This window comes from Cryptomeria japonica, chromosome 1, assembly GCF_030272615.1.
Source record: "Cryptomeria japonica chromosome 1, Sugi_1.0, whole genome shotgun sequence".
NCBI classification, from domain to species: Eukaryota; Viridiplantae; Streptophyta; class Pinopsida; order Cupressales; family Cupressaceae; genus Cryptomeria; species Cryptomeria japonica.
The window spans coordinates 145131586-145154186 of record NC_081405.1 but is presented as its reverse complement, the minus strand read 5'-3'; the positions used below and the strand labels follow the sequence as shown (position 1 = coordinate 145154186).

At 34.5% G+C, this 22601-nt stretch overlaps 1 protein-coding gene across 1 annotated transcript; it reads right to left on the bottom strand.

Moving 5' to 3' along the window:
- Positions 1-5198: 5198 nt before the first annotated feature.
- On the bottom strand, positions 5199-16146 carry LOC131027446 (probable LRR receptor-like serine/threonine-protein kinase At1g67720). The gene is made up of 15 exons (XM_057957526.2): positions 15949-16146; positions 15735-15807; positions 14494-15046; positions 12890-13386; positions 12552-12675; positions 12385-12453; positions 12206-12277; positions 12026-12094; positions 7213-7355; positions 6856-7064; positions 6647-6773; positions 6493-6561; positions 6188-6377; positions 5921-6053; positions 5199-5838 (listed from the first exon to the last, which is right to left on the bottom strand). Exons 1-15 carry the CDS (start codon positions 15982-15984, stop codon positions 5533-5535), a joined length of 2670 nt encoding a protein of 889 aa, XP_057813509.2. The 5' UTR covers positions 15985-16146; the 3' UTR covers positions 5199-5532.
- Positions 16147-22601: the final 6455 nt, after the last annotated feature.

Sequence of the window (22601 nt, the reverse complement as noted above, 5' to 3'; positions counted from 1 at the left end):
TGAAAAGATAAAGAGTTTATACCAGCGTTCAAGACTTCGAGAAGATAAGTGCAAAATACCTCACTGGTAGGGCTAATTGGACTAGGTCTCCTAGTAGGCCTAAAAGAGAAAATTGGTCCTAAAGCTTGAAAACGGTAAACACCAAAGTCCATAAATGAAGGGTTAGGGTTGGAAAACTAAGGAAAATAATCCCTAAGTGTGTTGGTCATTTGTAATGAAGATCCTATGGTAGAGAGGGTTGGCTCTTGGTTAAAGTGTTGAGTAGGAAGGTCTCTAATAAGGAGTGTTGGACACTCCCTAAACAAGAGGAGGTCACCTTAGTCTAAGGACCTTGGGAAGGTCAATAAGGGTGGTCCCTACAACCTTTGGAAGGTTTGAAACAGTGTAACCATTAGATGGTTCAAGAGACAACCTAAGGAGTCATCAAGAACTAGCAAACCCTGAAGGATTGAGCATCCTCTATCAAAAATGACACAAGAAACCTCTCCTATAGACTAGGATGTCAGTGAACCTTCTCAAACCTATCTTCCTGGTCCCCATCTATGGTGAAACCAACTTGTGCATGAGAAAAGTGTCATAGACGAGAGATGGGCTAAGACCATAAGATTTCCTTGAAGGCTAAGGGTGAGTCGTCAATGTTTGTTGTTGCTCTTGTTATGTCCATGTCTACTCCTACTCTATTTTCTCCCATTGTTAGCCCTACATATGCTTCTAATTCATCTTTCATGATCCTAGCTACCACTCCAAGGACTATTGATGATCCTTGCCCTAAATAGGCACAAGTTTTTATTGCTTCCTCCTTGGAGTCACCCCTCATCACCCCCTTGGTTGATATACCTCCATTCTCCTAGACCATTGGCATGCTACCGACATAGATTGTGTCTAATGCAATATTATCTACTCCTACTTCACAACCTCATCTTCATCACAACTTTTCTAGGGTACTAAAACCCACTACGATTGATAAGAGGCCTTCACCTTCACAACAACCTAATTGAAAGTTTGAGTAGGGCCCCATTCCTGATTTTTGTCTTTGGAAATCAGCTCCAACAATCTCTTTGTCTATTTCTCTGCCTATTTATTTATCTTATTTTGTTTATGTTGTTGAGGGAGCCATGCCTTGTCCAGATTTTGTATGTGCCCCTCTTCCAAAGTTCAATGGTGCAACTCTTATCTTGCTGCCTCAAGCCAAGTCACGTACCTCTTTTGTGAAGTGATATTTGTTTGATTCTTAAGAGGACAGCCTAACATTGGACCTACAATCTTCACATGATTGTGGACTCTTGCCTCTTAGGACCTCTTGGATGAGAATGTAAAAGCTACATCATCCTTGTCTTTTTCTATTGGTGAGGTGCTTGGTACTACCCTAGTAGTTTTCCCTCTTTGGGCTTGTCCCCCCTCACCATATGATCAAGATTGGGAGGATGATGACCCGACGGGAGGGATTACTAGGATGGTACTCTTCTTATCTTGTAGACTAGAGTGTATGTGTTTGTGTTCCTCCTTTCTTGTCTTTATATGTTTGTTCCCTCCATTAGGACCCAAGTTACTACGTAATTACTTGGAAATAAGGGGGTTATGATTGTATTTATGTGTTTGTGTTCTCCTGGAGGACCCAAGTCACCATGTAGGTGCTCAAAAATAAGGGATTATATGTTGTTCCCTTCCTCTATTTGTTAATCATCTTTCGTCTATTTTTCGTATCTTGACTTTTGACATTTGGGGATGATGCAAAATGTTGGGGGCATTTACACCTTCTTCCATGTTGACCTAAATTTTTATTTTATCTTTGTAGATTCATGTGCCTTTCTTCAAATCTAAAAACTTTGAGACCATGATGAGAAACTCATGTGTAGCCATGTATGCATAATCTAATTTAATTATTATGAGTTATTTTGACACTGAATAATTGAATCCCCCTATCTCTTTGTGTTTTGTTAATGTTGTGCCTATATCATGTGTCATTTGTTGCAAGGTGGCATCCCATAGAAACATCTTGTTATTTTGAAGTGACACAACATCTCTTCTCCTTAAAATGACTTGTGTTTCCTCTATGTAATGCATATTATTCTAAAGGGGGGGGGTGCTATCATGTTTGCATTTCTGCATATCTGCATTCATATTTGTCTCAATTTCTATTTATAACGATTTTTTATTGTATCTATTATCTTGTTTCCTTTGTAGGGGCCAAACCACTATCTAAGTTTATATTTATTATCTTGTTGCCTTGGTGGGGGCCAAACCACTATCTAATTAATCATCGATCTCTTAGGTGGTTGCCCTACAATGTAGTGTCACCCTATCATATGTTTATCTAGCATAACACAACTTGCTACCCATACCAACGCAATCTTTTATCCTAGTGATCACTATCTTGTAGTCTCTATGTTTGATTGTATCATTTTTGTATCAAAATTTTTGCTTTTTTGTCTAACATGTTTGTGATGAAACGGCCTAGCAACATCTCATAAAAGTTCAAGTCTCTTCCCTGGGGCCAAATATGCATGAAGAGAGAATTCTACTTCTCCTTCATACCTCGGTAAAATATTTTAAACTTTTTCTCTTCAATTTAGCTCGCATTTCTCAATGATATGCTCGCTAAAGTGGGTGCAAAATGTAATGTCATAAATTTCACCTTGTGCAATTCCACATCACATAAGATCCTTTTCTTTAAGATAAAATTAGAGATTTCCCTTGGCTTCCATTTGTCTTCTCACTTGGCTTGCCTTATCATCCTCTCTTTGTCCTTTTCCAGCCTTATTGACTATTTGACTTGGAGATACTTGGGCGTGAAGAAGACATTTGCTCACCGCACTAACGTCTCATAAAAATGGAGTCCAAAGGTGGTTGTTGGAGCATTAAATACCTATTATTTTTGGTAGTGCAACACTTCTTGCATGAATCGACATCAAGATTCCTTTCTAGGTCCTTTATCTTGCCTTTTGGCCTCATTTTGGCTCACTAATCACTCTCTAGTATCTCAAACTAATCTTCAACAACTCTTGAAGCTTATTTGCATGCTCGTGTAAACATATTTTTGGTGTTTTGCATGTTTCTCATGCCTATTTGTTACATCATCACCATTATTGCAATTTCGTGTGCTTGAGGGTCTCATGCCCTTCTTCACTTTGAAAGGCTTTTGCTTCCCTGATGTTGAAGGGGAGTTCCTTCCCTCTCCTTTGTGGCATTTTTCATTATCTTCACTAGCATATCATCTATCGTGTTAATCTTTTCATATATTGTTATCAATTTCATCTATCAATCTATCTTGGTTGTCTGTGGAGGTGGAAACACTGAAACGGGGGTCTGACTATACCTCTTAAACACAACCCCAACATTTACGTCTTCACTTTGTTGCATGCAAGTTTATTGAAGAAGGTTTGTTTTTGCTGGAGGCTTCAATTGTTGGATTGTCGTGAACTTCCTTTCATTAAATTCTCTTTCCTTTTATTATTTACTAGTGTTGTTATTTTGTTCATTATCATTTTAAGCTTTTCATAACATTAAGAATATAAAAAACCCAAAGTCTCATCACATTTGTGTTTTTTGGTATGGTCTTTGTACTCCGTTTGTACAAGTGTCACACTATCATTCACGACCTACGTGTGCATCCTGGATAGAGAGCTATCGAAGATCACTAGAAGACCTTTGTGACTTGAGCTTCCAGGTCCTACAATCAAAAAAAAATTATCTACCGACACTTAACAGTTTCCATGCTTTGGGCTTATTCCTGAGTGGAGAGGTAGATTAGTGAGTCCTCGAGAGGTTAACACATGCCTTTTAGAGTGATTCACTCTTCTCCCCTCTACACTTCCAAATATACTTTGAATAAAGATAATAGTTGTAGATCATATTTGAATAGTTAAAAATATAAAGAAGGGGAAGCACATTTCATGTTTTCACATATTTTGAGAAAAATTATATTGAGTTAACTACATTTGGGTGAGTTAATTTTAAATCTTTAGCATAATTTGTGTAATAATTTATATGAGTATAGACGTGTACATTTGTTGCAAATCTATTTCAATTTATTCTAATCTAAAGGTTGTGTGAAAATCATCTCTATATGGTTCTACTATATTATAACAATGTGTTATCATTATTTAATCGTTTCATTGTTTTTGGACAAAAATGAATATGAGCAATTCAAGTTTCCTATTATTAATGACCAGCAATTGCTTTAATAGTTTGCTACTTGTGCAATCTCATACCCTCTAACCTCTACTTCAAATGCAATTTCAACTATCAAATTGCTAGCAAGATTTGGATGCAATGTAGTCAAGCACACTACATATCTAAAAACATGCTTCATGGATTTCATAGAATTAGAAAAATTTGAAAGCATGTTGTAATTCTCATTTACAATAGAAACTAATCAATCTACAAAGATGCTTTACTAAGTAATCACTTGGTCATCGAGATTAACTAATAGTTTAGTCATTATCATAATTCTCATTCTCATAATACAACATAAAGCAAAACATATTCTAGTATAAAAAATAATTCAAAGACTAGTACTATACCACTATATGATACTTGTTTTATTTCTTTTAAACCAACTTAACTTTGTCAACTTACACCACAAGACCAGCTTTTCTTATTATAAATATATATCTTCCGAAATTGTACAATGTACTAGTTGAAAATAAAATATGTGTAATATGATTCATTTAATCATAGAAAGGGCCCCAATTAAATCTTAAAAGTAAAGATAAAAGGTAATATGATTGGTAGAATATATTTTCTAATAAAACGAACGTATTTCTTTGGCCGAACCACCTATTTGTAAAGTTACCATGGACACACATGAGGATCAAATAAACTCTTACTATTTAGTCAATATTTTTTTGGATTTGATTGTGTAGATTTTTGTTACCGACGCTTTGGTTCTCTGCTTTCATTCTCTAATGATAGATCATGAGTGTGATCCAAAACGTCATTAACAAAAATTGACACGACCGAATCCAAAAATTATTGACTCAGTCATTATAAACTGTAAAAAAATATGAATATGAATTTAATTCCTAATTTGAAACATGATGCTCATCCGAGGCCATAATTTTGCACATAATTTATCATGAGAATAAAAAACATACATTTACAGTATCCTGTATTGTTTCCTACTTAGCATTTTTCCTCATCCAAAAAATGGTATTCGGATTATCATGCACATTAATGGAATCTATAAGCGTGGCCTATGCAGCTAATAAATGGGCTTCATCCATTGATATGAACTTCTACAGAGTCTATCCATTACACCATAGACTATGCAATGCTAACTTGTATGTGGCCATTGACCAAGCACGGTTAAAACTTCGACAATTGGATAAAAGATGGCAATCATAGAATTTTACTGATACTCTCTACATGAGATTGGGGTAATAGAAACATTATTTCGTTGTAGGATTGTATGGCCTAAGTTAAAGACAATTAATATAACACAAACTAGAACTATTAAATTTCCCCAATGCTATTCTATATATTCATTGAGTCGTTGAGCGAGCTCATGAATGATTTAGATGAAAATGTGTATCATCTGCCAAGATGAAGCAGGCTGCTACTATAATCAGCTACACTATATGCCTCAGAGGACGGGGCATCCACAGATGTTCCGGAACTTATGTCTTTAGGCTCGATGTAAAGCATAGCCTCTTTTATCCCTGCCACAACCTCATTCATGGAGGGTCTCTTGTATCCTTCTCTCTCCACACATTTAAGTGCCAGATTAACAACACAATTGAAACATTCCATCTCATTTTCACCCAAAACCAACCTCTTATCTATGATGTCTATCAGGTGACGAGGAGGGTCTTGGTCTGCCTCTGTATGGAGCATAACCTATCATGAACAGATCGTTTATCAGTCTTTCTAAATATAAAACGCTAAATTGTTAAAGATGGTTGTCAAAATTAAATCTTACCCATCTCACAAGATTGACTTCGTCATCACATTCTACATCTTCGATTGGTCTTCTTCCACATATTATCTCTAACAAGACCACTCCAAAGCTAAATACATCACTTTTCTCTGTCAATTTGTTGGTGCCAAAATACCTTCAATCAATCAACACAAGTTACAATAATCTGTAAGTAAACAACCCATTTATCAATTCACAGTTTCAAACTGTTGGGTTGATTTGCGTTACAACAAAGAGAAAATAAATTTCAGAGGGCATAGAAAATCCTACTCTGGATCCATGTATCCCATTGTTCCTTTAACGGTGGTAGTCACATGAGAGATTGCATCATCTCGAAGAATTCTTGAAAGCCCAAAATCTGCAACTTTTGCCCTCATATTCAAGTCTAGCAGGATGTTTGAACTCTTCACATCTCTGTGAATGATTTTTGGTGTGGCCCTCCAATGCAAGTATTCCAGTCCTTGAAATAAAACACATTAAGATGAGGTGAATTTGAAATACATTCGAGGCTTATAAAAGATGAAAAGATTCAAAACCCTATGCAAATTCTGATAAACAGAGTAGAAATGGAGTACCTTCTGCTGCATCTAAGGCTACTCGAATCCTAGCTTTCCAATCTAGGGTAGAGGGATATGCCAAAGAACCTGCCAGAAAACAAATTTGAGATCCATATGAGTTAGCTTGTGTCCCTTCCATATGTTAAAAGCTTTATCCTGACAATTAACCCACCATACAGGTGATCCCTCAGTGATCTTCCTCCCATGTACTCGTAAACAAGCATAAGCTCCTTCGAGGAGTCGCAGTAGCCAAGCAAACATACCAAGTTCGTGTGATTCACTCTCGATAGAAGATCAATCTGCTTAGTGAAAAAATAGCATAAGATTAAAGCATTACCCATATACAGTTTTGATCAAAACCTAGGCAAATAAATGTAGTACCTCATTTAGAAACTCATCCACTCCTTGCTTCGATGAAGAGGACAGTACTTTGACAGCGATTTCATTTCCATCCACTAATTTACCATAGAAGACGGTTCCAAAACCCCCTTGTCCGATCTCTTCACTGAAATCCTGAGTCGCTGTCCTCAGCTCTGCTACGCTAAATGAACGAGATCTTACAGGATTCGGTACCTTGATCGATCTATTATCTGCATTTGCATTTGGCCTCCAAATTCCAATCGAAAACAAAAAACAAAAAAAACAGAGCAAAAAGAAAACTGGAGGCTTCTGAGCAACATTTATTGTCAATTGAACATTCAGACTTATGGAAGATCAAGGTGAAACCGATCACCTCACCTGGTTTTGCAGACTGTCTTTTACGATAAACGAGCATTGAAATCAGGACTAATAGAACAGCAAGGATGCCACCAATGATTGCTGCAATCATCGGCCCTTTGTTTTTACCTTTGGGTAGGACAAGAAATTGATTCCCAGAGTACCTGCAAATTATTATAAATTCCTTTTACTTCTGAAATGTTTCATGGTTACAGCCTAATAGAATTGATGCTTAGTCACAACCTGTGAAAGAACGGGTCTCATGAAGGGGCTATACAATCTGAATGATTTCAAAACACCAAAAGTGGCAGAATTTATTGCAGATCAGGATTATGGATTTAAAATCAAAATTTCCATCCAAAACGTTTAGTGCTGAGTTTTGGTTTTGGAGAAGGCTATAAAAATCTTAATTTTTTCATTCATCTTGGCTTACAAACAGGTCAAAATTGTTAGGGAACAGCATTTCTCTGTTAAGAGTTTATTAGTTTCACTTTGTCTTTTTTCCTGAAAATAAATCTCTGGTTTAAAAGAACAGAAGAGTCAAAGTAAAATAATGTTAGGGCTCAGGCCAACTCCAGTGTAATAACCAACTGGAAGATTGTCAAACTTCGAAGTGATTTAGAAGGTCTAAGGAATGTTTTAAGTTGCATGACGAAAGAAAATCCTTGATAATGGATGAAGGTTTTTGTTTGTTTTTTTAACTTGGGTTTCTTGTGTGTCTTTGTCAATGTCACATTTCTTCAAAACAGCAGGAATTTTATGCTTTTACTTGCATTTATCACTGTGCCTTTTCTGTTGCTAAGTCTACAGCCCTTTTTTCCCTTTTTTAAATGGATTCAATCTTTTATTCTTTGGCAGCTGTTGTTGGAGTTGAAGGTTTAATGGCAACAAGCAATGGCACTCCCACTCAAACATTTTCAAAATTTTGTATCTAAGGTGTTTCACAAGGTATGTCTTTTAAGACACTCTTGAATATTGTTCTTCTAATTTCAAAATTTGATAATGTATGTTATTATGTAGAAATTTTTACTTTGTTGGATATTTTGTGTGTTGGCAAGGCTTGGACCTTATATGAGATCCACATTGTTGTTGGGCAAAATGCTCATTCGTGATATTTGTCTACAATTCATAGGTTTAGAAATTCTTTATTTACAAGAGGCTAAAATTTCTAGTTTTTGACTTTATGTTGCTTGTAGTGTTTAATTTAGTCATCATGAAGCAGGTTGGAGTGGAGTTGTCACATTTTTGTCTCCTAAATGACATCAACATTTAGTTGACTAGAGATGTGACCCCACTAACTAAGCATTGTGGGCTCTGACAACATTAATAAAAAAAATTTCAATTTTATTAATGTTAATGCCTCTAATGATGCTAGTGAGAGACCTTCCCTCTGAGGATAAATTCCTAATTCAATGTCAACCACTACTTGAGTTATACAAAGATAAATTCCTAATTCAATGTCAACCACTATTTGAGCTATACAAAGATTTTAACATGAATGAAATGACTTATGACAAAAGTGGGGTCATGCCAATGCATTAGATGGTTGATGAGAGTTGATGAGAGTGTAGCGTCCTAAAATTGCGACACTTGCAATTTCGACTGCATTTCGGTCTTCACGATGGCGACGCAACACGCAACCTGAATGGAGACCCCGAAACTTGCTCACGAAACTGAAAACTACATTTTTCAAGCACCCTAGCCTGAACCTCCTTGCACCCTGCTGTCCCGGGAGGTGGGACCAGAGCGCCCAGCGCCCTGGTCCCTGGGTCCTATTTTGGGCCCGGTCTCCTAAGGGGTCTCGGGTCTTTTTGTTTGCAATTTGGAAATTATCTTTCCTGGTCGGCCTAAGGTCGGGAAAATCAGTCTATCAGCCCTAATTGACAAGTATATAAACTACATTTTCCTCTCTCATTTGAATAAGCGACACACATGAGGGAAAAGGCGTGGAAACTATACTCAAGCATTCAAGCATTCAAGCATTCTTTCAAGCAATTGATCATTCTAAGTCTCCATTCAAGGCTAAGTGTTGCATTCAAGTCAAGGATTCAACCATTGAAGAGGAGATTACATACTACATGCTACAACATACAACATACAACATCTATACCTTCGCACATAAGGATACAAACATCCTTAGAACAAGGTATTAGTACTTATTTTACATACATTTACATTTACAGCACTTGCTCATTTCTTGGTTAATTCCAAAACCGGGGTTTGACCTAAAGGCAAACCCCTAATCCCTAACCCTCCAATCGTCTTCGCTTTTCTGTGTGTAGGTTGCAGGTACGCGGCTGAAATTGAAGATCTGGAATCCTTGTACAGAGACGAACAGATCCCCCTTCGTTTCGCGGATTTTTCGGAGGACCGTGGCGCTCGGGCGCCATCGTCCCGACAACTTTTGCTCAAATTTGCAGGACAGCGCCGTATCGACATTTTACTGCTAATTCCAGGTCCGCAGCTTCATACTGTATTCCTATCTCAGTTTATAAGCGAATCTTTGTCACTTTCTATGCATTCCTCGCTTAATTCTCCTATGCACATTCTTTACAAAAGAGGGTAGCCTTGCTGTCATAACCCTTGAAACTCATTTAGCATCCAATCTTGCATTGTGTGGGATTGGATCTTGTGGGTTTCAACCCCTCTTTTGAATGTAAAGTCTCTCCCCTAAGTGAAAACCATCAACCCTAGTGAATCTCCCTTCTCTCTCCTCGGAGTTGGAAGAGGGGAGAGCAACTAGGGTTCGATCGCGATTTTCCGCTTTACAGAGAGAGATACTTAATTCTTCATACAAAATAAATTGAGAAATTTTATCTCAATAATAGTTGCCACTACGATCATATGACATTACAAACTTGAAATAATTTATGAATTGAACAGATTAAATTGTATTATGATGTTAGCTCAATCTTTTCTCTCTTTTTCCAATGGAACTCTTACTAAACATTTTCCTTTCAAACCACTTCCCAATATGTTGCTAAGCCCAAGGCCATGAAAACATAATTTTTCCTAAACACATCAATGTTTAATCACAAGGCCACATTAACTCACATTCAACGTGTTTAGAAGTCAGAGCATTGCCTCATGTATAGAACCAGTTATATATTTTGATGGAATGATGCCATAAACCATACTCTCTGTATTTAAGGGTGTCAATTATCCCACTTCTATTTCTTCTCATATGAGACCACCACTTTGGAACCACATTGAGCCATCGCTGCTTTGTAAGCGCAACCATTCATTTTAATCACAGCTTCACGTGGCTCAACTTCGCCACTAGAAGTAGGTTGCAAACACTCATACAATGTGAGGAGGTCAAATCAAGGCTAGGTATCACTGGCTCAAGATTGGTGACAAAGTTTCGAAGGAATTTTTTCATGCCTTGCATACACACCTTTCTTCGTAATCCATCAAGTAGATCCATGAAGGGCAACATAAAATTAGGAACTTGCATAGTTAAGTCTAGATGTGAATTCAGATTATAGTTATGTGCCTCAATAATACCTGTGAAACTAGATGCGGGTGGAACAGTGGGCTTGATGCTTTCGTTTGGCCTTCAAGCAAGTTACTGGTATTGGAGACTACTGATGGTACCTAAACAATTATACACGAATTAGAAGTAGTTCTGATTGTGGTAAGGATCATTGAATGCCATCTTAAGTTAATGATTTTGATTGTGATAATGTCCAATTGTCTAAATGAACTTTAAATTCTATATATTGTCCTAGAATGACTGCGGTGAACTTTAAGAGTTGTGCAGCAGAAGGCCACGAGACCACCTTAACTCCCTAGACCTACCCTATCCTTACCCTTCCCAAGCCAAGCCAAAGACTGGCTGAAAAGCACAAGCTACCACTTCCCAATAAATGAGAATCTCTAGAGCTCCTGCAACTAGTTTCTTTAAGTCTTCTTAAAGTTTGTTGCACAAAACTTTGGACATTCGTATTCGAAGAATCTCAACGATTGAATTAACATAGTATTCCTGAGAACAGGTGTTGAACCAGAGTATCACAAAGCTTGCCAGTTGCCACATGTCATCGCAAATTACTACAGAATAATGGCACCTATCTGTTGCTTCTTGTGCTTGAGTCTAGTTAGAGAACTTGTCAAGAGGTCAAGTGTAGGTCCTAGAGAGTCTGTAGAGATCTATTCCTTGGATTTGAATTTAGCTTAATTCGAAATGGAGGAGTTTCACACCCAAAATCTCCGTTAAGGTATAAATAATCCCCAGAGCTTGTCAAGAGTGAATCTGAAATCCTGTAGGATTGAAATAAGTCTTAACCTAGTTAATAAACCTTTTGGATCCAGAACCCCTGACATAAAGCCAAGGCAAATTATAACAAATAAAGGTACAAGATCCTTGGCTAGATTAACCATGATGGTGCCACGAGTCAGGTGGCCGGGGTAACCCTAGTATAAACCAAAATGGTATCTAAATCAGTTTTTGGTTACACAAATAGCACCAGGGTTCAGGGTTTACTGGTAAACTTAATTGTAAGTTATTGATGTTCATAAAAGAGAATCAGTCTCTACAAAACCAATGTTTACTTTAAATGCCACAGCACCCCCTCATATGTTTTAGCAAGTTCTGTTTTGAAAGTGACAGAATGTTTGATTGAACATTTTCTGAGAAATTTTGTCCGGATTGATTTGGATGCAAGCTGTAGCTAAAAAGAAACATCTTGCATGGCACATTGTGAAATATTTCCAACAGCAACAAGATAAGAAATTTGAAGGACCGTTAATAATCACTCTGGTTTACTGTTAATTAAAATGCATTCCTTAAACTTTTCAATTGAAAATTTAGACGAATAGACTAGACCATAGTTACCTGAAAATCAAATTACGATGGAAAAGTTCGGCAGGAATTTTTCCACTAAAATTATTGTCCCGTATGTCCCTGTCAGAAAGAGGAAAAATCCGATGCGTAAATACAAAATTACTTTCAATATCCTACCCATGGACAAATTCTTTTCATGTCAAGTACATATATAGGAAGAGATTGACTTACAGCTCCCTTAAGTTACTGAAATTGGAGAGACAAGGTGGTATGGAGCCACTCAACCTGTTGTTTTGAAGATTTCTGAGAAACAACTAATAAAATAGTGTTATTTGGTAGCAAAGACAAAACACTAGTAAATAGGGGGAAATAATTTAAAAAACAATGGTATGTGTATAGAATGATCTTACAGTTTCTCCAATCTGGTTAAATTGCACACATCTTTTAAAGACCCTGGTAGATTCCTTCCATTCAAATCGCTAGAGTAGACAAGAGCAATTGATAGTTAGTTCTTTGCATAACTCCTCAATATGTAAAAGTGTGATACAGCTTAAACTTGGAGAGGCACTGAAATTACATTTCCAAGACTCGAACTGGATTGCCTTTGTCACATTTGATTCCACTCCACTCAATACTAAAGCAAGGATCAGATATCCAGTCACTGATACCAAATTCCTTATTCATATTCAGAAGTGCACTGACTGTACTTAACAACACAAGGTAATTAGAGATTTAAATGTTCCACAGGCCATAATTAGTGAAAAACAAAATTTTCAAAAAGAAAACCCCTCACAAGCAACTTGAGAGTTCTAGCCATTTGGGATTACACTTTGTGGTCTATCAGTAGGATGTGAGAGATTAATGCATATTTATCAAAGAGTTCAGATATGCAAGATGGAGATATTGTTGTCTTACCATCATCTGCAGAAGTTTCAGGTTCTGTATCCATTATGTTATATTGCTCCAGAGCATTTATAAGAGGCCCGCGGCTGGAATTCCCCTGCCCTTTTATTGAATTGAGAGATATTACTAGCTCTCTTGCCTGTGTACTTGGCAACTTAATCTTTTTCCCAATGACATAACTATCCATAGAAAAATTTACAGTGCCATGTGGTTGGCCATTTATTGTAACATTAAAAATCCTCGATTGAGAGGTGTTCACTGACTCTATCTCTCCGAAATACAGGGCAATTAATGTTTTTTTCTTTACTGCTGTAAGATTTAGAAACAACCGGCTGACATTTTCTTTTGCAACTATTGCCGTTTGCATGACCTTAGAAGGAGGGTAGTTACTACTACTATTGTCACTAGAAATCTCTGCTTCAGTACTGCTAGTTACAACAAGACCCCTGTTATATAAATCCTCTGTGCTGTTGACTTGCCAGAAGCGATCAAAGTCATCTCCTTTGTACCTGATTATATATTTCAACCAAATGAAGTAATTTTTCAGAAGAAATGTTACACACTAATTGCATAAATGTTGTGTATTTAAATAAGGTTAAATGCCAGAACCAATTTTGGCTATGGAGTTCCTACAAGTGAGCTCAAATGCAAACCTTGAAAGAGACACCACTCAGTCATGCCAAAGGAATTTGAAGTAAATTAGCAAATATTTAAAGCTTTCATTTTGTTGTTGCTGTCATTTTTAGATTTGATTGTGTAAGATCTTTTAGCATAACATTTTGAATCACATTCTATGATCTATCATCAAGATGTTATAGAGCTATGAAGATGAAAAATGATTAGTTGTAGATCAAGGCTGACTAAAAAGTGTGAGGAAAGAGGGGAGAGAAGAAAGATTGCAAGTGGTACAAGTACAGGAATGTGACAAGAAAGGTTAAATTTTAATATTAAAAATCAAAAAATAAAACAAGCCTGTATATAATCATAAATCTATATCAAAAGTATTTTATGATATTTATGAATACTCTAATATTAACGCTCATAGACACACATAGATCATAATTGTTTATGATATATGTGTGTATATTATGATCTATGTGTGTCTTTTTGAGCTCTTTAACATCCTAATGATGGATTATAGAATGTGATCTGAAATGTTAATAGTAAGAAATTGAATCTAAATGACAACAACAAAACCTTATGAATTGTGAAAATCCGATAATAATTTCTATTTTATATAATTTTTTTTTTTAAAAATATGTTAAAGCATTATTTAGAATCATTTATTGAAAAATAGCTGTTTTTATTTTTTATGATGGCATATTTTAGGGGATGAAATAGGGGTGGAGTTCAAAATTGTTCTACCAGCTTAAGAATTTTGTAGGCTGTTTGTCAATTAATTAATAATTTAGATTTAGTAGAAAAAAAATAAAATAAAAATAATTTTATTTATTATTTTTTTATTATGCTGAACTTCACTACTAAATTTATGAGACCATCAACTTAAAAATATTCCTAAAAAATTCAACAACATATATTCCTAAAAAAAATTCAACATCTACTGCCCCTAATTACATCTCAGCATACATAAACAAATTTATGTAAAGAAAATATACCTGATTAGGGATTCCCCACCCAAATCAAATCTTAGTACCGAATTCAGCATTAGTCCCTTGTCTTGCAGGTCATACATGCCATTTAAAAGCTTCCTTAACTGAATTGCAGAAACAAAAGGATCATTATCACTACCATCCAATGTACGAATAAAGCAAACATATAGTCTTTCAGCGGAACCAGTAGTCAAAATCTTTTCAGTATCCCAATTTGGGGTTCCTGCAACTGCGATATTCTCCATCTGTCTATAGAGCATACCCTGCGTCTCCACAGAGACATTAAAGCTTGGAGGATTTGTATTTCCATTGTAGTTACCAAAATGAAACCACAGCCTTAACATATAGGGCGTATTGGGAACCACAGGCAAGCTATAGCAAGATTTATCATAAGGCTTTGAAAAATAACGCAGAGACTGCAAGTAAAAATCTAGACTTGTGTTGCTAACATTTGCTTGTTCACCAACATTTATGTATTCCTTGGAGTCAATACCCCATGTTAGGTTTGTCTTAGGATCTGTGCTGTTTACTCTGGCGCCGCAATCGAGATTCAGAAAGCCTGTCAACATAAGAATGAAACAGTTTCCTTCTTACTTCCCACACCATACAATTTTAAGTCTAACAAACTATTTCACTGGGTAAGGGAATCAAATTCGTAATAAATTGGCATTTTATTTTTATATAGTAAATTACAACAATTTGAATAAGCATATATCTACACCAAAAAGTAATTTTCGACAAACAATCTTGTCCAATAAGATCCAATCCATCATAATCAAGATTAGTATACACATAAATCAATGAAAAGACTAAAAAAATCTGAAGTACACACATGTCAATTGTTCTCCCAAGAGCATTTTGATCCCCCAAAAAAACTGTTAATCTCTATTCATTTCATACCAGATCTCTTAGATCATATAATATAATTCAAAAATGTCCACCATTTTATTAATTACAGAACACAGTTTATCCAAAATAAAATCTCAAAAATTATTATATAGTGTGAAAATATCATATTTCTGAAGGTTTTGTTTTAATCAAATTCTGAAATCTCACCAATAACCCATCATCACAATAAAACATGAATGGTCTTTCATGTTCTGATAACAAAACAAAATCTTTACACAGTTCATTTCCAAGAAATCTAGATGTTAATTTAGATAGTTTTCTTCCTAGTTTCAAATTTCAGTTATTTTATTTGGGACCAATTATGTTTTGTTGCTCTTTTCAACCAAATAACTACACACCTGTTTGGGCTTGGGCTTGGGCTGCAGCAGAGTAAAACAGCAGCGCTAGTATCATCCATCTAAACTCCTCCATCTGCTCACACACAGATCTCTTACAAACAGCTGTTTATTATAATAAGATTGATCAAGCACAGAGAATGCAATGTTGAAGTTTATGATTCCTATCAGTTGAATTTTGGCATTTTGAAAGAGTGGAATTAAAATGGAATCTCACATCAGTTTCTGTTTCATATATTGTTCCAAGAACCATTTGAATAGTAGGGGAGACCCACGTAACAAAAGGGAATTTCGTTTACAGTGGCTTTGGGTGATGTCTGAATTTTTCCTCCATATGAGCTAAAGTCCAGGGAATTCAAGAGTAAAAACAATTGAAGTCATACCAAGTCAAGATGTATTTAAGATATGTGGTTCTGAAAACATGGTCAATGGTACAGTCTGGGTGCTGTATAGACACAGGCTTGTGGTAAAATATCTCAAGTCAAGTCAACCCAAATCAAGGCACTTGTCAAGTTTTTGGGAACTCTGATTTGTTTTTTACAAACCTAGTCAATTCAGACCCGTGGCTATGGGGGACTAGGGACGTAAACAGCACGGTGTATCAGAGAAGCGTTAAAAAAAAAAATGACAGTGTTTATTACTTCATTGAAATTTTATATATACAATTTCACCTATTTATTAATTATTTGAATTTCTAGATAAACATTTGATTCTACTTATTAATTCATTGAAATTTTATATATGCAATTTGGTTTGTTTATAAATTATTAATTTATTAAAAATTTAGGTAAATATTAGGTAAATATTTGATCCTATTTATTATTAATTGATTAATAAGTAGGATCAACTATATATCTAGAATATCAATGAACTAATAAACATGGTCAAATGTACATCTAGAGTGTTAGATTATATGATTTGAGAGGTAAACAAACAAAATTTTATTACTTATTATTTATACTTAAAGTACAATTTAATGTAGAGTAGAGTATGAAGTTAGTCTTTAAGTATTAATGTTTTTTATTGTTATTATCTAGTTACAAGTGATATTGATTGTTTTGTTTTACAAGTTGGAATTTCACTCTTCATTAGATATATGATGCTCATTTGACCGTGTGTATTAATCCATTGAAATTTTAGATATCGAAATTGATTTATTTCTTAATTATTAATTTATTGAAATTCTAGATAAACATTTGATTCTATTTATTAATTGACTAATAAGTCAAGTCAAATGTAGCCTGTAATTTCAATGAATTAATAAACATTGTTAAATGTGTATCTAGAATGTTGAATAGAAAATATATGATTTGAGAGGTATACATTTGATCTTATTTAGAATTTAATTGAAATTCTAAGTTAGAATAACAGTTAGTACATGGGTAGCCCGTAGAATTTCAATGAATTAATGAACATAGTCAAATGTGCATCTAGAGTGTTAGATTATACGATTTGAGAGGTAAACAATTAAAAAAATATTACTTATTTTTCATACTAAAAGTACAATTTAGTGTAGAATAGAGCATGAAGTTAGTCTTTAACTATTAATGTTTTTATTATTATTATTCAAGTAAAAGTGTTGATATCGAATGGTTTGTTTTACAAGTTGGAGTTCCACTCTTCATAAGTTTGGTGGAAAGCTGGCAATAAAATGTTGATTCTTCTTGCATAGAGTGTTGTCTCTTTCTTTTCAACCTTTACAAGTATATCAAATAGTAGGAATTGAAACCCTCATAGACTTTGATTTGTAGAGTAACTAGAGTTTGGAAAGCTCTATTTGAGCCCAAGATTGCTCATTTTCTTTGGTATTTGATCTACCAATACCTTTCATTGGGTGAAAAGTGTGTGCATTGGGTTGGCTCATCCTAAATTCCCAAGTTTCCACAAATTAGATTCCTTCAAACACCTCTTTTGGACTCACCCTCATGCTTAGGATTCTTGGAAGTGATGCTCATTTTTTTCTATCCCTTTCATCTAGGATATTTTATTCTTAGATTACTAGATATTTGGTGCAACAAGCCCATGAATTAGCTATGTTATTGGAAATTAGAAATTCTTTACAGCTTCTATTTTGTTTTAGCTCTAGAAAAATAAAAATACTCACTTTAATGCAAATGCTAAGATTTTTTTCTTTAAAATGTTATTATGCCTTCTGATACTTATTTTTAGATCCAAAGACAATACAAGAAGGTTGCACTAGAATTCCAACACTTTAAGTACATCCTCAACCTTTAGGGGAGTGCCTCATCTAGTATGAAAAGAGTCTTTCTTGATGGTAACACTCAAGATTGTTTCCACTAGCTCACCATTAAGAGCTACTCACAAAATTTAAGTCACTTTTTACTTCTTCTATAAGGAGGTAGACTTTATTCCCTACCCAAGATAAATTTTTAATTTAGATGCATGAAATGATGAAAAGGTACATAATACACTCATTACATTAATCTATGAGAGGAAGTAGGTCCAGAATTAAACTAATCATATAGTTTACAAGGAAATAAATACAAAAGCAATTTACCATAACATGGTTATTCATATGAGGCAAAAACTTTCAAGACTAAAACCCCTAATCCAAAGCAAATCAATAAAGTATTCACTAATCAATAGTTATAATATACTTGCAAAGTCTAATTATTTATGACAGTATTACCAACAAAAGATCTAGAGTAATTCTAGCAACATGAGTATATGCAAAATTCATTATCAAACCCTTTATCTCAAGTACCCAATATATAGAAGCAATACATATAATCATTAAATGGTCATTGGAAAACCATGAGCTAAAACCATCCAAAATATAGCACTAGTCAAAATTCTTAATTAAAAATTCAACACCCAATCTCCAGATGAGTCCACAAGTTTAAATAACATATTTCTTCCAATTGTAATTTCATCATAATCCACTCACTATCTTAGGTACTCCATTTTGACTCCAATATCCCCATTCAAATATGTATTATTGCATGTCATAATACTTGTTATAAGTTTGTAAACAAGTGTAACTCCCTCGTATTGCTCTCTTATGTGTCATAGATCCTCTAACATTTATGATGTGGGAGGTCATATTTTTTTTTATTTGGGAAGTCAATTGAGCCCAACCTTTTAAAATTAGATAGCTTGAAGAGATCTTCATCCTTTTAATCAAGGACTAGTAATTATGGTCCATTCTAACATTTTTTAAGAAACAAAATGACCTTTATAACCTAGAAATTGATTTTTTTAATTCTATATTCCAAAAATTATATATTTTTGTTATTCTTAACATTAGGATGTCAAATTGAGATATATTTTCTAACATTATTTCACTTGTTGATGTTAGGAAAATTGTGTCTCAACCATGGAATTACATAAGGTTGTTATTTATAGTGAGTTTATATTTGAGCATGGACTGATTGAAATTTTCCCCAAAGCTAAAAATTGGCTAAATAAGCATGCTCGTAAATTTTCATTACAAGATCATGTTTGGATTTGAAGATATTAAGTTTTCTTTTTTTTAAAGTTTAAAAGTCCAATTTGAAATATTCAAAGGCATTTTTTTAGCCCAAAAATGGTTGTAATCAACACAATAGATTACAACTTGATCTAGAGCACTTCAAGAGCTTTTTAGATAATTCAAATAGTTCATCAATCGAACTCTCAAATCAAAAGTTATGGCCTCCAAAAGTTGGGTCTCCTAAAATGGGAGATGTAAAAACATGTTGTACACATAAATGAGTTGTAAGGGGGAATTATTTGTGTTGGTATGTGTTTTGACACATCATAGGGCATCTTGTATTAGAGGCAAAATAGGTGCCACTTTTTGGATGGTTTCAATTCATGGTTTTGTAATGGGTAAGTGCACAAAGTTGAGTCCAGTTGTGGTGAAAGTTTTGGAATTAGCCAAAGAGGCTAAATCATGGTCAATGAAACATGATCCTATTTATTAGAAAATGGGATTCCATTTCACTTTGGAATCATGAGTCAAAAATTGAAACGAGATATCATTAGTTGATGGGATCTCAAGCCAAGAATTAAGAAACGGGATCCCATTAAAAACTAAATGAGATAGTTTTAAACAAGATCCCATTTCAAAAAATTATTATTATTTCCAAAAAAATGGTCAGGAAGTCATTTTCTACCTGAAAGTGAATGGGATCTCGATCTGAGAGCTCCACCTCCGACAACCCCAACTTCTAAGTTAGTATTCTTTTCCTTTTTTGTTATAGTTTCATTTTTTAGTAAAAAAAATGTTTTTAATAGAAAAATATAGTTTATTTGTTAACATTTTAATTGATTTAATTTTTTTGTTTGAAATTTAAAATATAGTTTGTTTTTAATTTTTAAGATATATTTTGTATTTAGAGTTAAAAAAATTATTTTCATTGTTTTATACTTGGCAAATTAATCATAGTTTTTATTTCACATGTATAAACCTCGACTAGAAACAAACAAACAATAAACAACCTAGACTAGAAACAAACAATCAACTTAGACCATAAACAAACAATAAACCTAGACTAGAAACAAATAATAAACAAACAACCTAGACTAGAAACAAACAATAACATAGGTTAAAATGTTATTGAGGAATAAAACCCCTAAAGCCATCCTATTAGGACCCATAGGTTAAAACATAGTTTGATCACATTCATAACATGTACTTTGATAAATTGATCAAGTGCTTCTCACCTTAAGGAATGATCTCTCGTGATCGCTTAAGCTCTCATTTTACCTAGGGCCTTAAACCATAAATCGCAATCATATCTATCAAGTGCGATCATATGATACATACTTTGATCACATTCATCACATGTAGTTTGATAGATTGATCAAGTGCTTGTCACCTTAAGATAAGATCTCTCATGACCCATAATCTCTCATTTTACCTAGTCCAACTTTAAACCATAGATCCTAATTATATCTATCTAATGTGATCACATGATAAATATTTTGATCACATTCATCACACGTAGTTTAATAGATTGATCAAGTGCTTCCCCCCCTAAGACATCCTATTAGGACCCCTTAAGATACATGAACTCTTGTGACCCCTTATGCTCACATTAAATACATAGGACCTTAAACCATAGATCCTAAAATTATATCCATGGATTTAATTGATCACATTAAATATGGAACCCTTAAGACATGATCTCTTGTTACCCCTTAAGCTCGCATTTTACCTAGAACCTTAAACCATAGATCCTAATTATATAGATATCTAATGTGATCATATGATACATACTTTGATCACGTTCATCATGTATTTAGTTTTATAGAATGATCATGAGAGCTTCTCCCCTTAAGCCATCCTATTAGGACCCCTTAATCTCTCATTTTACCTAGAACCTTAAACCATAGATATTAATTATATAGATATTTTTCATGTGATTACATGGTACATACTTTGATCACATTATTTGAATGCATAGGACCTTAAATCATATATCCTAACATTATATCTATCTTTAATGTGATCACATGATATACATACTTTTGAAATTTAGGGTATTTTTTAGTATACATGTATTTTAAAATTGTAGTTAGATCTTAAATCATGAAATTTGTACATGCATGGTGAAAGTTGAATGATATACATGCGCATGTATCATGTTACCTAATTTTTCTTTTAAATGTCATGCATATATATATATATATATATATATATATATATATATATATATATATATATATATATATATATATATATATATATATATATATATATATATATATATATATATCTTGTAATTTTTTTCATGTATATAAATTATCAAGTTTTTAATATGCATTTCTTGTAAAACAATTTCAACAAATATAATGTAAGTTCAACTTTACACGATGGATGAGTTTGGCATTGATGATTTTCTTAATCCCCCGCCTGAGCCCCCTCAACCTCAACACCCTCCACCTTCACCTCTACCCTAGGCTCCACCTCCACCACCTAGATCCGAGGAGGCTCGCTTGAGAGCCAGGATCAATGAAAACATAGATTCCACTATAGATAAAATCTATAGCATCCATATTGAGCCATTTATACCACCTCACCTAGTACATTTTTCATCTTGATGAAAAATGTTGTAGACGTTGTTAGTTATATTGATGTGGGCCTAGATAGCTACTGCTTATGGAGAGAGGGGCGGAGATAGTTTTATTATGATGGTCTCTCCTACAAGGACATCCTTGACCTTAAAATTACCAAAGAAAATTTAGCCCCATTCATATATGACCCCATCACCAATCAACCAATTCCACCAAACAAAAAATGAATATCTATTAGGTGGTGTAGGCATCCTTGTATGTTTGATAATTTTTGGGAGTGGTGGTGAATGGTATTTGATCATCCACCACACGCCAATTGTGAGGTCCCACTTTAGTTTTTATGGAAATTATATGAAAAGTTTATGTTGGGTTTAAAACCCAATTATTTTGACTTCATATCATTCCAGCGTGTTGGTGGTGGCGTACCCCAACGGAGCTTAGGGGCACATATTGACCCCAATCGACCCATGCTTGCTCAACCTCCTATGGATCCTTCTACTGTTATACCTACACCCATTCACCAATGTCCAGTGATTGTTGGCAATTGACACTCAATTGGTTGGTTTCAATATGTTGTCATTGATGGCAACATGGCAATTTATTCCGACTTCATATTTTGGGTTAGTTTTGTACCAACAAGCACTTCATAGGCACTTCACTGGCACCGGCACTGGTACTGGCAGGTTGGAAGGAATTCTTTGGTTACCAGGAATGCAGGTCGGCATGGTTTAGAATCAGGTTATCGGTATTGGAGGCCGACATCTTTTGGATCTGACATCAGCAATTGTTTTTGATATTCATGTATTTATGTTATCTAGCCGACATATATATTGATATTGTAATTATATT